At 35.6% G+C, this 18,836-nt stretch overlaps 1 protein-coding gene across 1 annotated transcript in view; it reads right to left on the reverse strand.

Annotated features, from left to right (window-relative positions):
- The window catches only part of Gphn (gephyrin), an 837,950-nt gene that overhangs the window by 79,652 nt on the left and 739,462 nt on the right, over window positions 1-18,836 (reverse strand). The window contains exon 17 of the mRNA XM_023701464.1: window positions 8,518-8,639. Coding sequence (XP_023557232.1) covers window positions 8,518-8,639 — 122 coding nt within the window. The remainder of the gene's footprint in view (window positions 1-8,517; window positions 8,640-18,836) is intronic.

Below are 18,836 nucleotides of genomic sequence, written 5' to 3' on the forward strand. Positions count from 1 at the left end.
TTGGCTTTCCTTGCGGCCCTCCTTTTTCTCTAATTTTGGTCTGCAAACTTAGGTTGTTAACCCTCCAGAAGAGAAGCTTATTGATATTACCATACAACCTAGGCTGTTGAGCTTAACCTCACTGTCTGAATATCAAACATCTTAGGCATAACATGGAACAGGTATTTTTCATTAAGTATTGAAATGTTGAACTTTAAGTCACTACAGAATATGATGAAAAAACATTTAAAAAATTAAAATATATTTTGAAAAGAGGCATAAAGAATTACATAATTTTTATGTTTACACATAAGTCCAGAAATCTAATCATATACAACCTTGTAGCAGGACAGTACCGCAACATTTCTTTTCTTGTCTCCTGCCTTCATTCACCACCCCCTTCTTTTTGAACAATCATCTATCCGAGAGACAGCATGGCAGCAACTGGCATGTCATGACAAGCAGCCCATCTTCAGAAGACCAGAATGACAGGCAGCATTTTTCTTTGTTTTGTACTTGTTTGAAGAAGAAAATGTTTACAGTTCTTGTGTGGAGTTAGTTCATGTGTGCAGTACAGCCCAATTCCCTTTTATTATCCCCTATTTCTACTCTCCCTCATCCATCCATCTATCTCTTTCCCCTGAGTGAAATATCTATCTGCCTCCTTTCTATTATCTATGCTTTATTTGGTTCACTTTTACTTTGGATTTCACATATAAAAGAAATCATGTGATAATTAAGCTTGTGTATCTGATACATTTTGCTTAACACTCATCTCAAGATGCATCCATTTTCCTACAAGTGACTCAAATTTACCTTTTTTTCTTGGTAGAGCAGTGTTCCACTGTGTGTAAGTATTACATTTTCTTTATCCATTTGTTTGCTGATAGACATACTAGAAGTTTTAGGTATTATGAATTATGGGACTACAAATATGGGTATACATATATCACTGTCTTTAATTTTTTTAGGAAGGCACCTACAGGGTATATAGTCAGGCCAAATGAAATTTCTGGTTTCAGTGTTTTGAGGAAACTCCACACTGATTTCCATAGTGGTTGTCCTAGTTACAGTCCCACAAACATTGCAGAAGGGTTCCTTTTCTGCAGTCTCTCCAGAATTTGTTATTATTTCATTTCTTGATGATAGCCATTCTTTCTGGAATAAGATGGAATCTCAGTCTTGTTTTTTTTTTTTTTTTCCAGTACTGGGGATTGAACTCAGAGTGTTGTGCTTGCCAGGCAGGCGCTTATTCTACTGAGCTATCTCCCCAGCCCTTAGTCTTGTTTTAATTTTCATTTCTTTGATGACCAGCAATGTTGACATTTCTTCATGTATTAGCCATTTGTACTTCTATAAAGTTTGTATTCATTTCACTTTGCCAATTTTTCAATTGGGTCTTTTTTTTTGGGGGGGGTCTACTTTCTTTCAATTTGCTATACAATGTAGATAGAATCCCCTGTCTGAGAGATTGTTGGCAAAACATTTTTACCATTCTGTAGTTTGTCTTTACACTTTTTTTTTTTTCCTGTTCTGAAGCTTTTTAAATTTGATCCCTTTAGTTGATTCTCAGGATCATTTCCTGTGCAACTAGGGTTTTATTCAGAAAATCCTTGTCTACACCTATGACTCCAAGAGTTTTAACTCTTTCTCTTCCAGTAGCTTAAGTGTTTCTGGTTTAATATTTAATTCTTTGATGATCTATATCTATTTCAACTTTATGCCTTCAATAGTGGTTGACTTAAAATTCATAGTATGTATAAGACTGATTTCACTATATCCTTGCTATTTTCTGGGCTAGCAGCTTGTTGCCAACTGGGAGCCTGTTGGAAATACAGAATTTCAGCTGCCTCAGATTCACTTAATCATAGTGAACTTATTCAATGAGATCTCCAGGTGATTCAGGTAAGCACATAATTAATATTTACTGGTGACTGACTGAACAGTGAATAAATACACTGCACTGTTTTCCTTATTTCCAGTCTTCCTCCATCATTGGCCCATGTGATACACATCAGTTCAATGATCTTCTAAAATAATGGTTTACAGTAATTCCCTGACTTACAACATTTGAGATGCAACACTTCACAGATACAAAAGAATCTTGTATTATGAATGTTTGTAGCTATGAACAGAGAGTGGACATAGCTGCTAGACATTGTCACAGTTAAGGGTTTTCTTTGGTCAAAGATAATATGGAAAGTTAATTGTTATGATGAGTCATCAAAAGTAATTGCTAAGATAACTAAGTGTGGACCCCTCAAGCTTGGTACTGCTGGATAAAACTCCTCTCTGTGGTTCTAGTGATGGGAATTTTCTGTTTTTTTTTTTCATGTCCTATGGTGGCACAATCTAAGAGACACTATGAAATAAACTATTACTATAATACATTTATTTATTTATTTATTTTGGTGGAATCAGGGATTGAACTCAGGCCCTTGCACTTGCCAGGCAAATGTTTATTCTACTGAGCCATCTTCCCAGCCCCTACTATAATACATTTAAATTGACTATAATTAAAAGGTTAAGGTTTCTATGTCTAAAATGATATGGGTTTAAAAAAGATATTAAGATGTTCTTGGTTGAATTTACAAAATTAATAGTTTGTATGTTTTACTAAAATAGCTTCTTGAGTTAGGCTTTTAGTTACTAAAAAGTAAGCTTTAAGAGTTACAAATATTTAAATGTTAACCTATAAAATGTTTTCAATAGTCTGTTTATGGTTAGGTAAATGTATTTCAGAAACAATAGCAAAACCTAATGGTTCTAATATAATATCATGATTGTCATGCTAAAATACTATATTGCCCTTTATTTCAAATTTTCTCCATAAAACTTCATAATTTTATTTGTTAACATTCCAAAGAAATTTGACTTCTAAGACAATGTTGATTGATAATGACAACAGTTCTCTGGTCGTACTACATATTTAAAGGTGCCTGATATACAGGTAAGATTATGATAGTTAAACCTAACTGCTCCCACTGCAAAACTTGTATGACTGCTCTCTTCAGTGTTTAATAACTTAAATTTGGAGACCAAAGCTAAGAAAGATAACTAGGATATGAAGATAGTATTTGGACTCTGGCCCTCCAAAGTCAACAAGACCCAGGACATGAAGAGACCACTCTACAAGCTCCTACAACCCTACCAAGTCACCCAACTCCTAATCAAGCAGATTGTTAGGCCTCAGAAGATAGGTGTTAACTCATGTACAGTGTGCTAAAAATGAGGATCACCAAAGAAAGCAATGCCTCTTGTGTTTCCATGGGAAGTCACATGGACAAGCAAGACCATGATCCATTCTGGCAGTTGATATTGATGGAGGAGCTAAGTGACTCTGTACATGGTCCCAAAGATAACCTGTGAGAAGCCTTAACTGCTACATATGACATATATGACAAATGTATGACACACACATATATACAGAGAGGTTAATTTTGATTAACATAGGTCTCAGTTTAGCTTGGTCTTAAACACCTAGTAAAAAAGTATAAAGAAGGGGCTGGGGAGATAGCCCAGCAGAATAAGTGCTTCCCTAGCAAGAGCAAGGGCCTAAGTTCAATCCCTGGTTCTGAAAAAAAAAAAAAAAAAGAAAAAGGCATAAAAATAATAGTAAAATGTAGTAAATATAAAAAAGGGGGGATCCAATTACTGTATTGTTCCCTGATAGCAATCTCCAGCTACACCTGTAGCTGACAACTTCTATGGTTCATTGAAGCTAAAATGTCACAGTGGCAGCTATAGAAACTCAGCAAGAACATCCACATTCCTTAGCTAAAACTGCCCTTCAAAATTACAGACTCTCCCTCTTCTTACAACTGAAATTGGAGGGACTTGTGCACTGATAGACAAAACTTATTATCTTTAGATAAATAATTCACATCAGGTAAAAAAAAACTTGAAACAGTAAAAGAAATATCAGATTTATAGACAGACTACATGAACAGACAGCATTCCAATTCCTTAAAAATAGTGTCTAGACATGGTTCCTTCCCCAGTTTGTCTTTCCATTATGATTCTTATGTTTGGGCATACATTCTTAGTCTTTCAGTAAAATTTGTTTTTTCTTGCCTAGAAGCTGTCAAACTCCAAATGGTCATGCAGATGGAGCCAGTAATGAATGTGCCAAATTCCTTTTACTGGAGTCCACTAGATCAGTCTTCTGAAGAAAGTCCCTAAGTGCTAGACTTCAGCATGATACCTATCAAAGGTCCCTTAGGTTACCTCTCTGGAGAAAGTTCTTGACTGTCATCTTTCCCAAATGTACCCCTTTAGCAAGTAGTAGTTTCATTCAGTATTTGTCCATTCTCCTTTAATGGCAGTTAAGGATACTGTAGAAAATAATTTATTTAGTTAGCTTATGAGTGAAGCAGCTAAGTAGAGGAAGAGTCTGAGACAGAGTTGGATAATCAGCCATACTAACAGGAATTTAAATAAGAGTAGTGAACTAGGACTTTGGACCAAGAATGAACTTCCTTAGGCAACATGGAATTAGCCCCTTTCTCTCTTTTATTATTATTATTATTATTATTATTATTATTATTATTGTTGTTGTTGTTGCTGTTGTTTTTGTATTTTAGGACAGGGTGTACAGGGTCTCACTGTGTAGACAGGACTTGTAATGATCCTCCTGTTTACAGCCTCCCAAGTGCTGGGATTTCAGGCATGCACTACCACACTCAGTCTCAATTGCTGCCTCAGCGCGCCCCAGGGTCGGGGCTGGCATGGCATGCAGGGGATCAAACTCCTGGGCCCTGTGTCTGCCTAAGCAAGTGCTTTAATCCGCTGAGCTATTTGGCTGGCCTCCTTTCTCTTAAAGAGAGGTAAGCTACCTCCTACTAAGTTCCTCAGTTCCAAGGAAACTGTAATACAAAATAATAAGTTTCTTTCTAAGATCCCCACTTACTGCAAACACTGTATGAAAGAATTGGGTTAGAGGGCCTGAGTTCTGCAGCCTGCTTACCTTTAAGTGACATCAGATAGAGGGGCTTAGTGGCCACATACTCAGGACCCTCCTTGGAAATCCAGGAGTGAGATGCTTCTCCTTGTTTCCAATAATTGCTTGATGGCTGGTGAGATGCTTAGCAGTCTAAAGCGCCTGCTTAGGCAAGCTTAGGCAAGTGCAGGGACTGCTGTTTGATCCTTAGCACCACATGCTGCACCAGCCACAAAAAAACCCAAACCAAACCAAAACAAAAAAATGCTTCTTGATGTTGTAAGATCATGAATCAGCACATTTGAAGTTATGGTTTGTGTCTAGTTATCCCCCCAAAGCCTCACACGGTCATGTGGTAGACTTCTAGAGTTTGTGACTAATTCATGAGCCACTGGATCATGATCTATACTTATGGGTGTGAGTGCTGCTGGGTTTATGGGCGTGAGCACTACACACAGCCAGGGGTGGATAGCCTGAATGAAACATAAAGGGAGACAGACTTGTTGTCTCTGTCATCATTGCTGCCACTACTCCTCCCATTTGCTCTTGCTGTTTTGCTGTTTTCTGCCCCCATGAACTACTTCCCTCTGCTATGTGCCACTCTGCCTTGGAGCCAGTTCAGTATAGACTGAAACCTCCACTGACTATGAGCTAAATAAACCTTTTCTTCCTTCATTTTGGGTGTTGGGCATTTTGTCCCAGCAATGAGAAAACAATAACAGACATTTGACATCTAACAGTTTGGGAATATATTTTTCCTATATCATCTCTGTAATGACAGCAGGGAACTACAGATTTTTAGTCCAAAGAAGTTTAAATTATGTCCCTATTTCTGACACTGAATAGTTGTATAGTGCTGGACAAGTTACTTAGTATCTCTGAGTGGAGTTGTTCTGGGTTCCAAAACTTATTTTATTTTTGGATTTTGTAACTTTTAATTGATTAATTAATTTTTATTTTTCTTTGAGATAGGGTCTTGCTATGCAGTTCAGGCCGGGTTTGAGCTCACTATATATCCCACCCTGACCTCTATCTCTTGGTGAACCTCCTGCCTCAGCCTCCTGAGCGCAGTGCTGGGATTACAGGAATGAAGTCAAATTTATCTTTTTAAAGGAAAAACCCCCTAAGAATCACAACCTGTATTATTAAATTACTCTTCTTTTAAATAAAAGGTACAGTAAGAAAGGGAAATTTTAGTTCAATTCAATCTAAATAGTTACAGCGTATTACAATAATTTACATTAATTTTCAAAATTATGGTAAGTGGTAAGAACAAGAAGTAGAATCATACAAAATTTAAAGCTAGATGTAAGCATTCTTAAATGAGAAGAGGACTGTCAGTACCTTTATCTGTCATATTTTAGTAAAGGCTTTGTGAATGCTGAAAAAAAACCCTTTTTGAATGCTGATATATTGAACTATTTCCCCTAGAGAGATTTCTGTATAGCAACATTTGCTTTCATTAGCAAATGTCCACACTGAAAAAAAATGAAGAGGGAGGTAACCCACACAGAATATCAACAGGTAGTGGAGTAAATTTATCTTGCTTTTTTTGCTAAACTTCTGGTACAGATTTCCACTACAATAGTTATAAATTCTTTCATTTCACACTCCACCTCTGCATTCTAAACCATTCAGTCTTGACCTCTTCAACACAGAACTGAGAAAACTTTTGTTTGCATCAATTACTTAAAAAAAAATCAAACTATTCCCTCTCTGTTACAAGGTACTGCCATCAAATAAAAAGGCATACACAAAAGACTGATACATTTCTCTGAATTTCTTACATTTTGGAATAAAACAACATCCACATTAATTATCAGGAAATATTCATCAAGAATCAACAGTGTGGAACCCACAAAATTTAATATTAGCATATTAAATTAAGTAACTTTCAGATACTGCGCCAGGGACCACCATAAGAACAAAAATGAAGAAACCTTATGCCTTAGCCCTGACTTCTCATCCAGTAAACAGAATGGTATGCAGAAAGGATGGAAAGACAGATGAGGCCTTAATTCTGTTATGGCTTGTGTCTAGATGTTCCCCCAAATCCTTACGTAGTCCTACATAGGCCTATTCAGAGATGGATGGATCTAGGATGTGGGATGCTGGGATTAAAGGTGTGTGATTACTAAATTAGTCCACTGATTGGTTTGGCATAATTCTGGGTATGGAAAATAAGAAGGCCTACCCTGGGGTGGATGACACCACCCAAAAGGCAGGTAGCCTGGGTATATATAAAGGGACAGAAAGAAGGCAGCCCTGCTACTACTTTGCTACTTCACCGCTTTGCTGTCTTCAGTCCACCATGAACTGTTTCTCCTCTGTGATGAGATACCCCTCTGTCATACCACCCTGCCCTGGAGCCAACCAACTATGAACTGGAGCCCATAAAAACTATGAACTACAATAAATCTTTTCTCCTTTAATTTTGGGTATTGAGTAGTTTGTCTCAGCAAAGAGAAAAGTAAATAAGATAAGCACTAACCTATCTTTTTCACTCTTCATGATGGGATACCAAGAATTAACTAAGATATTTTCAAGACTTTCAGAACATTCAGTTGAGAGCTTTCACAGTAGAACCCCTGGTGTGATACTTAGAAGTCTCTACTCATTGCCCTAAACCTGCAGTTACTCTGGATTCCAGGAATAGCAGGGCTTCATGGGCAAACCGTTTTATAATGAAAACATGCTCCTAAATGGGAGCAATTGGCTCATGACAAAAACTGAGTCATCCCCTCCCTCATCTCCCCAAGCAAAAGGAATCACTTCACAGGAACCAGAATGACCTCTAAAAATGACTCCTCTGGAGCCACCTTACAGAATCAGAATTGAGGTAATGATCAACCAGACCTTAAATCCTCTCCCATAATTCAAAAAAAGCTGTCCCTTTCTTTGTTGAGTCTAGCCTGAAAAAAAAAAAAAAAAAAAAAAAGGCCAGGGAGATGGCCCAGGAGAATAAGCACTTGCCTGGTAAGTGCAAGGGTCTGAGTTCAATACCCAGTTCTGCCAAATAAAGTAAATAAATAAATAAAATTTTGGGCCAGGGAGATGGCTCAGTAGAATAAGCACTTGCCTGGCAAAGTGCAAGGGTCTGAGTTCAATCCCCGGTTCCACCAAAAAAAAAAAAAAAGAGTGTAGCTTGATTTTTCTTTCCCTCTCCTGATTTTCTCCCTGTCTCCAAAGCTTGGTTTGCCAGCATATGCTTGTGCTCCCTGGCTTGGTTCTCATTTCTATTGTTGCATGGTCATAGGATCGCATATCAGGCGTCCATTCTCATTCATGTCTTTTTTGAAACAAAATTATAAATAGGAATAATACTGTTGCCATTAGTTCCTAAGAAAACCAGGAAAAAAGATCCTTGCAAATGTAACATACCGGTAACAAAGTCAAATACCTTTCTGTTGTAATATGCATTCCAGAAAAATGTCTGTTCCTAAAGGGTATAGGTACTTCTATGACTTTTTGGCTTGGGAAGAAAATGATCAGTGAAAATGGTGATGTTAAGTTTGTTTCTTTAGCAGCAATGCCACTTAGTACTCTACAATTTCATAATTGTACAACAACAACTTTTCAAAGTAAAACATAATACTTACTTGTCTCCCACAATTCCCAAGTTGATTGTGGGGTAACCATGTTCCTGAATTGTTGCTAGGAGGGTTGAACGATTGCTGTCTCGAATCTTTCCTGGTAAGAGGTCATCTTCAGGATTTAGCAGCTACAAAGCCAAAAAACCATCACTAATTATTTTCTTAGGTAATGTTGCCTATTTCTAATGGAAAAAAAAAGACAGGTGTGCTAATAGCACTTCTAGCACCTATAATAGTTTCTGGCATGTAGAATGTATATGCTCAGTGAATCTGTATAAATATTGGAAGTAAGAGATGAGAAAATGTTTCTATAGAGTTTTTAAAAATGTAGACATTTCAACTGTGATTGAACAGCACAATTTGATGATAATGCGCTGAAGATACTGGGCCTTTCTTGTAATAGTTACTGGTCCAATCAAATAAAATAATGATCTTTTTTTCTTCCCAATATTATCTTCAAGTTTAACTTTCAATGAGAATATGTGCTGGAGACTTTGTTGACACTGTATGTCTCAAGTATGAAGGAATTTTATCCCCCCCCCAAGATTTGTGATCTCTTTTCTCAAGTGGAATCAGTATTAAAGATATTAAAGATATTAAAACTCTGAAAGAGATGTCTTTTCTTCTGAGACTAACAAATATAAACTACTTAGCTGCACATACCTATAATTCCATTACTCTGAGTTGAATTTACCATTAGAGATTAAATATCTACTGTTTGTTCATGAAGAAAATCAAAAGAGGCTTATTTTGTTAGGTTATTCTAATGTGGTCATCAGAGTATATAGTAGCTCTGTATATATATAGCTCTGTATATATATAGCTCTGTATTGAGAAGATTAAAATCAAGTTGCTTAAGCTATCTTAGTTTTCTCACTTATAAAATCAGTTATAATAACTACCTTCCAAGGTAGTTAGGAACAATGAGATAAAGAACACTCAGTTTATGCGATAAATATATAACAAAAGTGATTATCTTTTCTTCTTTATGATATTGATGTTTAAAGAACACTTAATTTCTGATTTCCCATTGTTACTTGTAGATACTAGTACATATAATTAGTTTACACTGTGAACAATCACAGATTTTGAAAATAAGCAAGAGGGTGTTTAACACATATAATTCTAAAATTTAATTTTAACTTATATATTAAATTTAAGATATATTTTGATTTCAGAAATATTATAAAAGTTTAAAAAGTACTTATTTATTTTCTTGTGGCACTCTGGAATCAAACCTAGGGCCTAACAAATCCAAACTGTTCTACCACTAAGCTCTACCCCAATTCCAAAAATACTTCTTTGAAGTGAGTAAATGTGAAATATTATTTTAGGTTGAAGACAAATCTGCACATTCTGGATGCCTAGGCTGTTCTCATGGGCAATACCCAGAGTCACATGTATCAGCTTTCCTAACAGTAACTGCAAGCCCCTTTCATTTTCTCTTGCCTCATTAGTGATGTATGACCAGACTTTTGGCTTTGTGTTGGAAAAGTAGAGCTCTGGATCCAGCTGTCCTGTTACAGTAGCCTGGAGAAAACTCTGACCATCTTATTTAGTGTCACCTGGAGGTTTTCCTTAAAAACTGTACTAATTTAACTGGCTGCTGTGTGATACTGCAATCCCATCTTTACTGTAAGTGCTTGGGAAACTGCTATTGTAAAACTAGTAGGAATTAGTTTTCTGATCTTTTTATTTTTTATTTTTTTTGTTAAAGGCAGAGGTCTGAATCTGAGAGAAAGTCTTATCACAATGAGCAATCTGTTTTACATTTTGGAAGACCTGTACATCTAGAATCACAAATACATTTGATATACTATGAGTAGTTTTCTGATCTTAATTAACAAAATTATTCAAATTTTATAAAGGCCAAGGCTTACAGTTCTTTAACTTTATTAAACAAGTTGGTTTAGAAAAACTTTGCAGTCATATAATACTTTTTCCACAGCAGGGTGAAAAATACACATTAGGGTATTTTCTTTGTCATTCATGTTATTATTTTGCTGCAAACAATTTCAGAAATAACAGAAAATAGATTATTTATAAAACTGACATTTTAAATAACAGCTGTTTAAATGAATGTGTAGATTTACAAGTTAAGTATTTTTGAAGAACAATAATAGAATTAAGTGGAAATTACAAGGCTATATACTATAGAGTATGCAGAAGAATCAGATAAACAGCTCTAACATCAAAAGGGAGAAAAAAAATCAGATTACAAATTCTGGTGGGGCATAATCTTATCCCTTTAGTTATATACTGACAAAAAGAAAGTTTAACTGAAAGTTTGGCTAACTGCCTTAGTTACCTGGTTACCAAGCATTATCCAGATGAAAAAGAAAGAGGAACATTCAGAGTTTTTGGACATAATTAAGGAGTCTTAAAATTTTGGTTTCTAAATATAGGTTTCCAAATTGTATTAGAAAAAAATTCATATATTATTTCTATTAGGATGACACTGGACAAATTAGAATGATTTAATACTTTCAGTTTAATAGTTTTTGGTTTTGTGTTTTCTTCATAATTTTTCCACAATATTAGAAAATTATATTAGAACAACATTCTAGTTTTGCAAGTGTTAGGTTTATTTTTCATACAAAAATCTTAATTTGAATCTCTTAGATTCCTTTATTGGTTTTGTTAGAAAATAGTAAAACTGTGTTCATCTAAATTGAATGATGGCACAAATTACTCTTAAGAAATGTTTTTATAGTGGTGCTGCGGATTAATTCAGCACGTGTGCATGTTAGGTAAGCACCATTAGGTTATAGGCCCTACCCCTATAAATATTTTTTGTGTTTACTTATAACATTACTATCTTGCCTCCTCAGACAACTTATCTTGATTTTATCTCTCCCAAATTGAGAATATAAAACTATTAGGATGTCTTTCATATTTTAGTTATAGTTGAGCTTCCGGGATGGCTACTATGTAACACAAAAATATTCTCTTTTCCACTTATAAAGAGGAAGGATACTAAAATATTTAACATATTTTCATGTCCAGATTTGGAAATCCTGAATCATGCCTTTGAGGTACCATTCAAACTTTGACAACAATCATGCTTTACTGTTTGTATGGCAGTGGTCAAATGTATAATCTCTAGTCTTTTTTTTTTTTTTGTATTTTTAGGGAAGGGTCTACAGGGTGTTCAGGATCTCACTACTAGTTTGGACTCAAAGTGAACCACCTCTTTACAGCCTCCTAAGAGCTGGGATTACAGGCGCATGCCACCACACCCAATCTCAACTGCTGTCTTAGTGTGCCCCGGGTGGAGGGGCAGCACGGCGGGCCTGGGGATTGAACCATGGCCCCTGTTTGCAGTGCTTTAATCTGCTGAGCTACTTGTCTGTCCCTATAATCTCTAGTCTTAAACTGCTGCAACTTTATCTTTGGTTAAGCTATATAATTAAAAGCTATCATAACTATGAAGACATAGTGCATGTACAAATTAAAAACAATTATACAATACCTAATATACAATCATGGTCTGACAAAAAGCAGTACAAATCTAGACTGACGTCTTCAAAAGATAATGGTTTCACTTAGGCTGAAAGGCATTAAAAATTGGGGAACTGAAAATTATACTGAATGTACAAGTTGCAAAACTACACTATGCTTTGTAAAACAAATTATGCCAAGTTATGACATGTTGGCTTAAACTCTTTAGGTCACATTTTCTAAGATACGAGCATGAACAATTTAATAGTATCACATGTTCCAAAGATTACTAATTGTTTCAGGGACTTGCCTGGATTACAAATTACCGCGAAGCCCTATCTTTCACCATGTCACATCCAATACTAACTAGTATACTTGATACCTTACACGTAATTATCTAGCCCTTTTCAAAACACTACTGAGACTTTCTCAAGGAGGCACTTTTTCTATAAATTTAAGATGCACTTTAAAATAATTTCTGTGGGGATCTTTGTATAGGGGTTTTAACAAGTGTACAAAGATACTAACATTTTTCTCAAATACTGACTTTATTCTTTTTTTTTTCCTCCTCAGTTTAATTCAGTGTTATCTGTTTGCCAATTCATGGCGATATTTCATACTATTTAAATACTATACCAAAGACTCAAGACTCACTTTTTAAAGTTGTGAACCAAAAAAAAAAAAAAAAAAAAAACAATAAAATAGTTTAATACAGGTTAGTAGGGCAGTAACAATAACCAATACATTGTGTTTTCTGTTTTTTTTTTTTTTTTTTTCTGTCTTTTTGAGACTGGGTCTCACTATGGAGTGCAGGACGGCCATGAGCTCACTTTGCAGCCCAGGCTGGTCTGGAATGTGCAATAATTCTTTTGCCTCAGCATCCCTTGTGTTGGGATTACAGGCATGAGCCACCATGCCTGGTTCTGCATATTGTTATAGTCACAGTAGTTATTCAGAGTAATGACTCTTTCTTTTTAAGAAAGCTGTCATTACAAATTTTATCTTATACAACTAGTCTTTTCTGGAAATTTTGTATTACCTAGTACTTAAAAATTATCACTGGGCCTGGGAGATAGCTCGGCAGTCTAAGTGCCTGCCTGGCAAGGACAAAGACACATGTTCCATCCCCAGTACTACATGCATCGTGTCCCGTCCTGGAACCCTGGGTGCACTGTGCCAGCCACTGAAACTGGGTATGGTGGCACACGCCTGTAATCCCAGTTTGGGGAGGCTAAGACAGGAGGATCACTACCAGTCCAAGCTGTGTAGTGAGATCCTGTACCAAATAAACAAAAACATAAAAACCCCCTACTTTCTCTAATTCTTATATATGTATTTTTAAAAAAGCCTTTTATTTTTCAACTTCTTCAATTTAGTTTGTATTAGTACATGTTTGTAGTGCACACACAAGGATGGAATTATCCTGGGGAGCTGCACACGAACACAACACATCTTACTTCTTGTTTTGGTCTTCTTTCCCTTCCATGCTTCCCTGCTCCTTCCAACTCTTGCTTTTTCTCATTTGAAAAAGCTCTATTTCCATTTTGTTCTTCAATTCCTTTTTTAAGATTCCTTTCCCTTCTTCCCTCTTTCCATCTGTGGTTTGCCTTCTTATTTGAAAAAGATTTCCCTGTTTTCTAATGCCTTTTATTTATTTATTTTTATAATGTGGGTTTTTCACATAACAAAAACTATGTAATATTTAAATGATTGTATGTGATTTATTTGACTTAGTATTATGGTCTTGAGGTACATTCATTTACCTACCAGTACTCAAGTTTATCTTTCTTTATGTAGAGCAGTGCTTCTTAGTGCATAAATTCCAATTTTTTTAATCCATTCATCTGTTGATAGGCATATAGGCTATTTCCAAGATTTAACTATTATAAATTGTGCTGCTATAAACATGGGTATACATGTATCACTGTAATATGATACCTTTAATTCTTTCAGGAAGGTACCTACAGGACAAATAGCAGGGTCAAATGAAATCTTTTATTTTAAAATAATTATAGATTAATTATATTATAGAAGTTGTAAAAACCCTAGAGAGGTCCTCTATTCCTTGTTCCTCCCAATGGTACCATTATATATACCTATGGAGTAGTACCAAAAGTAGGAAACTGATATTTATGTAACACACATGTATAAGTCTTTGCTACTTTCCCACATGTGCATATTTGTACCTTCAATCAAGATTGAAGCTATCCAATTTTTACAAAGTATCCTTCATGCTAAAGTTATTGTCATGCCACTCTTTGCCCCTGCCCCCCACAAAGCCCTGGGAACCAGTAATATGTTTTTATTTTTGTAATTTTGTCATTTGGAAAATGTTTCATACATGGAATCCTATAGGATGTAACCTCTTAAGATTGCCTTTTTTCACTGAGTATGATACTCCTGAGATTAACCCAGGTTGTTGCATGTAGAAATACTGTGTGCTTTTTAATTGGTATTCATAGTTTGTGCCTATTATAAAATTGGTCATTTATATTTAATGTAATTATTGATATATTAGGACTCATGCCTGCCATTTTATTATTTTTCATTTAGTTCTTTTTTTGTTTCTATTTTCATTTTCTTGCCTTCTTGTGGATTACTTGAATGTTTTGTAGAGTTCCATATTGATTTATCTATAGTACCTTTTGAGTGTATCTCTTACAGATTTTTTGTGAATTTTTATTGGAGAAAAGGTTTAATTATGTAGTTCAGGCTGGCCTCAAATTTTCAGCACTCCTCCTGCCTCAGCCTCCTGAGTGCCAGGATTATAGGTGTGCACCACTAGGTCTGGCCAGAAAAGGATTTGTGTTACACCTAGTGCTGGTAGCTTGTCTCATGTTGGCATCCTGACACTCTGATCCTTTGCACTGCAAATGCAATAGTATTTGAAGTACATGGTTACTTCTAGGGTGTACATTATGGAATAGTTACTGCTGTAATTATGAAGCCATAGTAACATTTACTATCTACATATCACAGAGGGGTGTAGTAAAGATACATGAAATAATACTAATTAGGTACTCTTCAATGCCTAGAATAGAAGCACTATGCAAAAACATGTCACTATGGTTTGGTACAAGTGATAGAATATTCTTTTATCATCATCTTCAAGAACATTTACAATAAAAGAAATAAGAAATATAAGTATGAAATAATTGAAATAATTCTATCTTATGAGAGACAATTTAATGTAAAATATTAATTTAATATAAAACTTAAACTCCATACCTGAGATTACTCATCATAAATAGAAATATATAGGTATTAGGGGTTTTGCTCAATGGTAGAGTATTTGCTTAGCATGCATAAATGCCCTAAATTCAATCTTTAGCACAACCTCCTGAATTTCACAATTACTTAAAAATAAAATAAAACATCTACTTTTCAGTTTTGTAATATATGGAGTCTACCTATATATCCATAAATATAACATATAGATGGTAATTCATAAATATATAGATGTGGAGTTGATAGATAACCAGATATACATATGTACATATAGTATATAGGATAGCGGGCATTATGTGTTAAAATATTTATAAACTATAAATTAGTGCTGTTAATAATGCAGCAGAAACTTATTCTGGGGCACCATTGCGCTTAAACACAGGAAAATATATTATAAATTGTGGTGGGCCCAAAGTGGGAAATGAGTACATTCCAGTAAGTTTATTGGTCAGTTCTTCCAGCACTAGAAGGAAAATTAGAGAGTTGAATGAAGGGTTAGCAGGTTGAGGAAGAGTAGGAGAGAAAAATCAGATCTCCTTGAAGCAACAGAGTGGGATGGCAGTGGTGTTGGGTAGTTGAGTGGAAAGGAACCAAAAAAGTTTTCTATAGACTGTACCCTACACCTTTGGTTCTCTTTTCAATGACAGCAACGAGGCTACCTCTCTGGTGATTTTAAAGCTTTAATGCCCCCTTTCATGAGTACAAAGATGCATAGCATGGGAATAGGAGAACACACACTCATAGAATGCTGTGCAGTTCATATAACTTTTTTTTTTTTTGAAACAGGGTCTTACTATGCAGTTCAGGCTGGGCCTATACACATTCTTGTAGTCCCTAGGATAGTCTCAGACACGCAGTGATCCTTCTGCCTCAAACCTCCCCCCCTTTTTTTCCTTAACACAGGGTCTCACTATACAGTTCACACTTGTAGTGATCCTCCTGTCTCAGCCTCCCCACCTCTGGGATAACAGGTGTGTACTACCACGCCCAGTTTTGGGGATGGCATGGTGCACCCAGGTCTCCGGGGCAGAATGCCATGTGGCATTTTTCTTTTTTTTTTTTTTGAGACAGAGTCTTGCAATGCAGTTCAGACACGTAGCCAGGCTGGCCTTGAACTTGCACTGGTTCTCTTGCTTCAGACTCCTGAGTGCTGGGATTGGAGTTGTGTGCCATCATGCCCACATAATGTTAAATTTTTAAAGGAACAATTATATTTATATTATGATGACAGCTATATAATAACAATATAAATTTATGCCCCCAGGGCAAAAATGGAAAGAAATAAATCAAGTGCTAATATGTTTCAGCTATAGTATGGTGATTTTATGCATGATTTTCTCTCTTTTTAAAATATTCGATGATAGGGCTGGTCAGATAGTTCAGCAGACTACAGCGCCACCTGGGTTCGATCTCTGGCCTGCCATGCTGGCCCTGCCCACGGGGCACATTGAAATGGTGAATGAGACTGGGTGTGGTGGCACGCACCTGTAGTTCCCAGCACTTGGGAGGCTGAAAACAGGAGACTCACTATGAGTCCAATCTGTGTAGTGAGACCCTGTACTAAATACATAAAAAATAAAATATTCATAAAGATGTGCAAGCCAGGCCTAGTGGTACTGGCCTATAATTCTAGAATTCTGGGAGGCTGTGGCAAGAGGGTTGTAAGTTTGAGCCTAACCTGGGCAACTTAGTAACTTAGACCCTGTCTCACAAAATGGGGAATGGAAATTCAGTGCAAAGTCCCTAGGTTCAGTCACCAGTATCATAAAAACACTACTCTTCCCAAAGATGTACACATGAAGTCAGTACAAGAAATTATATGGTAAATACAGAGTGACTAATTGAAACAAAGCCTATCTAGCTATTTAAAATAGGAAGAGAAAAACTGTGGTGAGTGTATTAAAGGGTCTCAGGTAATAAGAAATATCTACAACTGGGTTTGTAGTTTTTTTTTTTTTGTGCAGTACTGGGGATTGAACTCAGAACCTTGTGTTAGCCAGGCAAGCACTTATTCTACTGAGCTATCTCCTCGGTCCTTACAACTGGGTTTGAGGATGCATAATATGTTCAAGTGACTGGCTTGTAATGAGAAGAGATATGTGTAGACACGAAAATCTGATTAAATGGCATAGGATGGTAATGACTAGGGATGTCAACTATTTTGTTAAATTAATGAATGAAGAACTGGAAGTGGGTCATGAAAAATTAAAAAAACAATAACTACTGTGGTAAGAGTATGGAAAAATAGCACTTTGCAGTAATTAAGGGAAGGTTAATCAGTATATTTTTGGAAGCAATTGTGGAAAACATAATCCAAAGCTTTAACATAGAGAAGGGATACCTTTTAACCTAGCAATTCTATGAGTTTAATAAAAACATGCAAATAGACTGAATGTTCATCATAGCATTTGTTTCACTGGTGAACAATGGCAAACAAACTAAGTGCCTAATAAGTTGATTATGTGAAACATATCCAATAGAATTGTAATGCAGCTGTCAAAGATGGCTTACAGATATATATTATGGACACTGAAAAATATTCATAATGTGGTATTTTAGTGAAAAATACAGATCATCAAATAATATTTATAGCACTGCCACTCTTAACAGTAAGTATGTATTTATGTGGGCATAGAAATAAGACTGGGGACTACATAGCAAAACTTTAGGTGGCTTCTTTCTCATTTGTGCGTTTTACTAGAGTGTGTTTCATGAGGCCAGAGATGGTTGTCTTTTTATTTGCTACTATATTCCCAGAAAATCAAATGATATTTGGTACAGAGTACAGATTGAATATGTAATAAGTAAATTTATGAAAGCTTATGTTTTCTAGTTTCCTATAATCAAACTGTTACCTACAATCTAATTTCTTTATATTAAGATAGATGAGAATATATTAAAAGAATTAAAAGCAAGATTTTAAAGAGATATTTGTAGTGTTTAGTATTATTCACAAATGACAAAGTTAGAAGCTACTCAAAGTTTATCAACAGAATAGGTAAACAAGATATGATATACACTACAGTGGATCATTATCACTAAAAAGGAAATTTTGACACACTCTGCAATACAGATTAACCTTTAGGGCATTATGCTTAGTGAAAGATGCCAATTACAAAAAGACAAATACTATATAATCCCACCTATATGAGATATCTAGAGACAGAAGGGAGGAGGGCAGTTTCCAGAGGCTGGTGTGAGAAAGCATTGGAAAATTGCAAATGGGCAAAATTTCTGTTAGGTAAGATGAAAAGACTTCTGGTAAGTGGTTGTACAAAAATGTGACTATACTTAACATCGGAGAATTTATGTTTAAAAATGATTAAGATTGTGAATTTTACTACTATATATATTTTTTAATTTAAAAGGTTACTAAAATAATAAAAATAAGTTTTAAGAACAGTAATATTGTTACAGAGTGGGGCAATGCAGGAAAGAGGGAAGCATAGTGAATGAGATTAGAGAATGGGGGAATATCAGTATCCAAAGGAAGCTATCCAACAGAAGTTGAAAATGGAGGCTTGAATTTACAAGAGAGGTCAGAATTGGGACAACAAATATAAGACATTATTTGTATAGAGGAAAACTCTATGGAGGATTCAGAGTATGGAGGACTCAACAGACAAGGCTATCCTGGGAAATACTCTAGTGAGGTC

This window comes from Octodon degus, unplaced genomic scaffold (assembly GCF_000260255.1).
Source record: "Octodon degus isolate 3935 unplaced genomic scaffold, OctDeg1.0 scaffold00007, whole genome shotgun sequence".
Classification (NCBI taxonomy): domain Eukaryota; kingdom Metazoa; phylum Chordata; class Mammalia; order Rodentia; family Octodontidae; genus Octodon; species Octodon degus.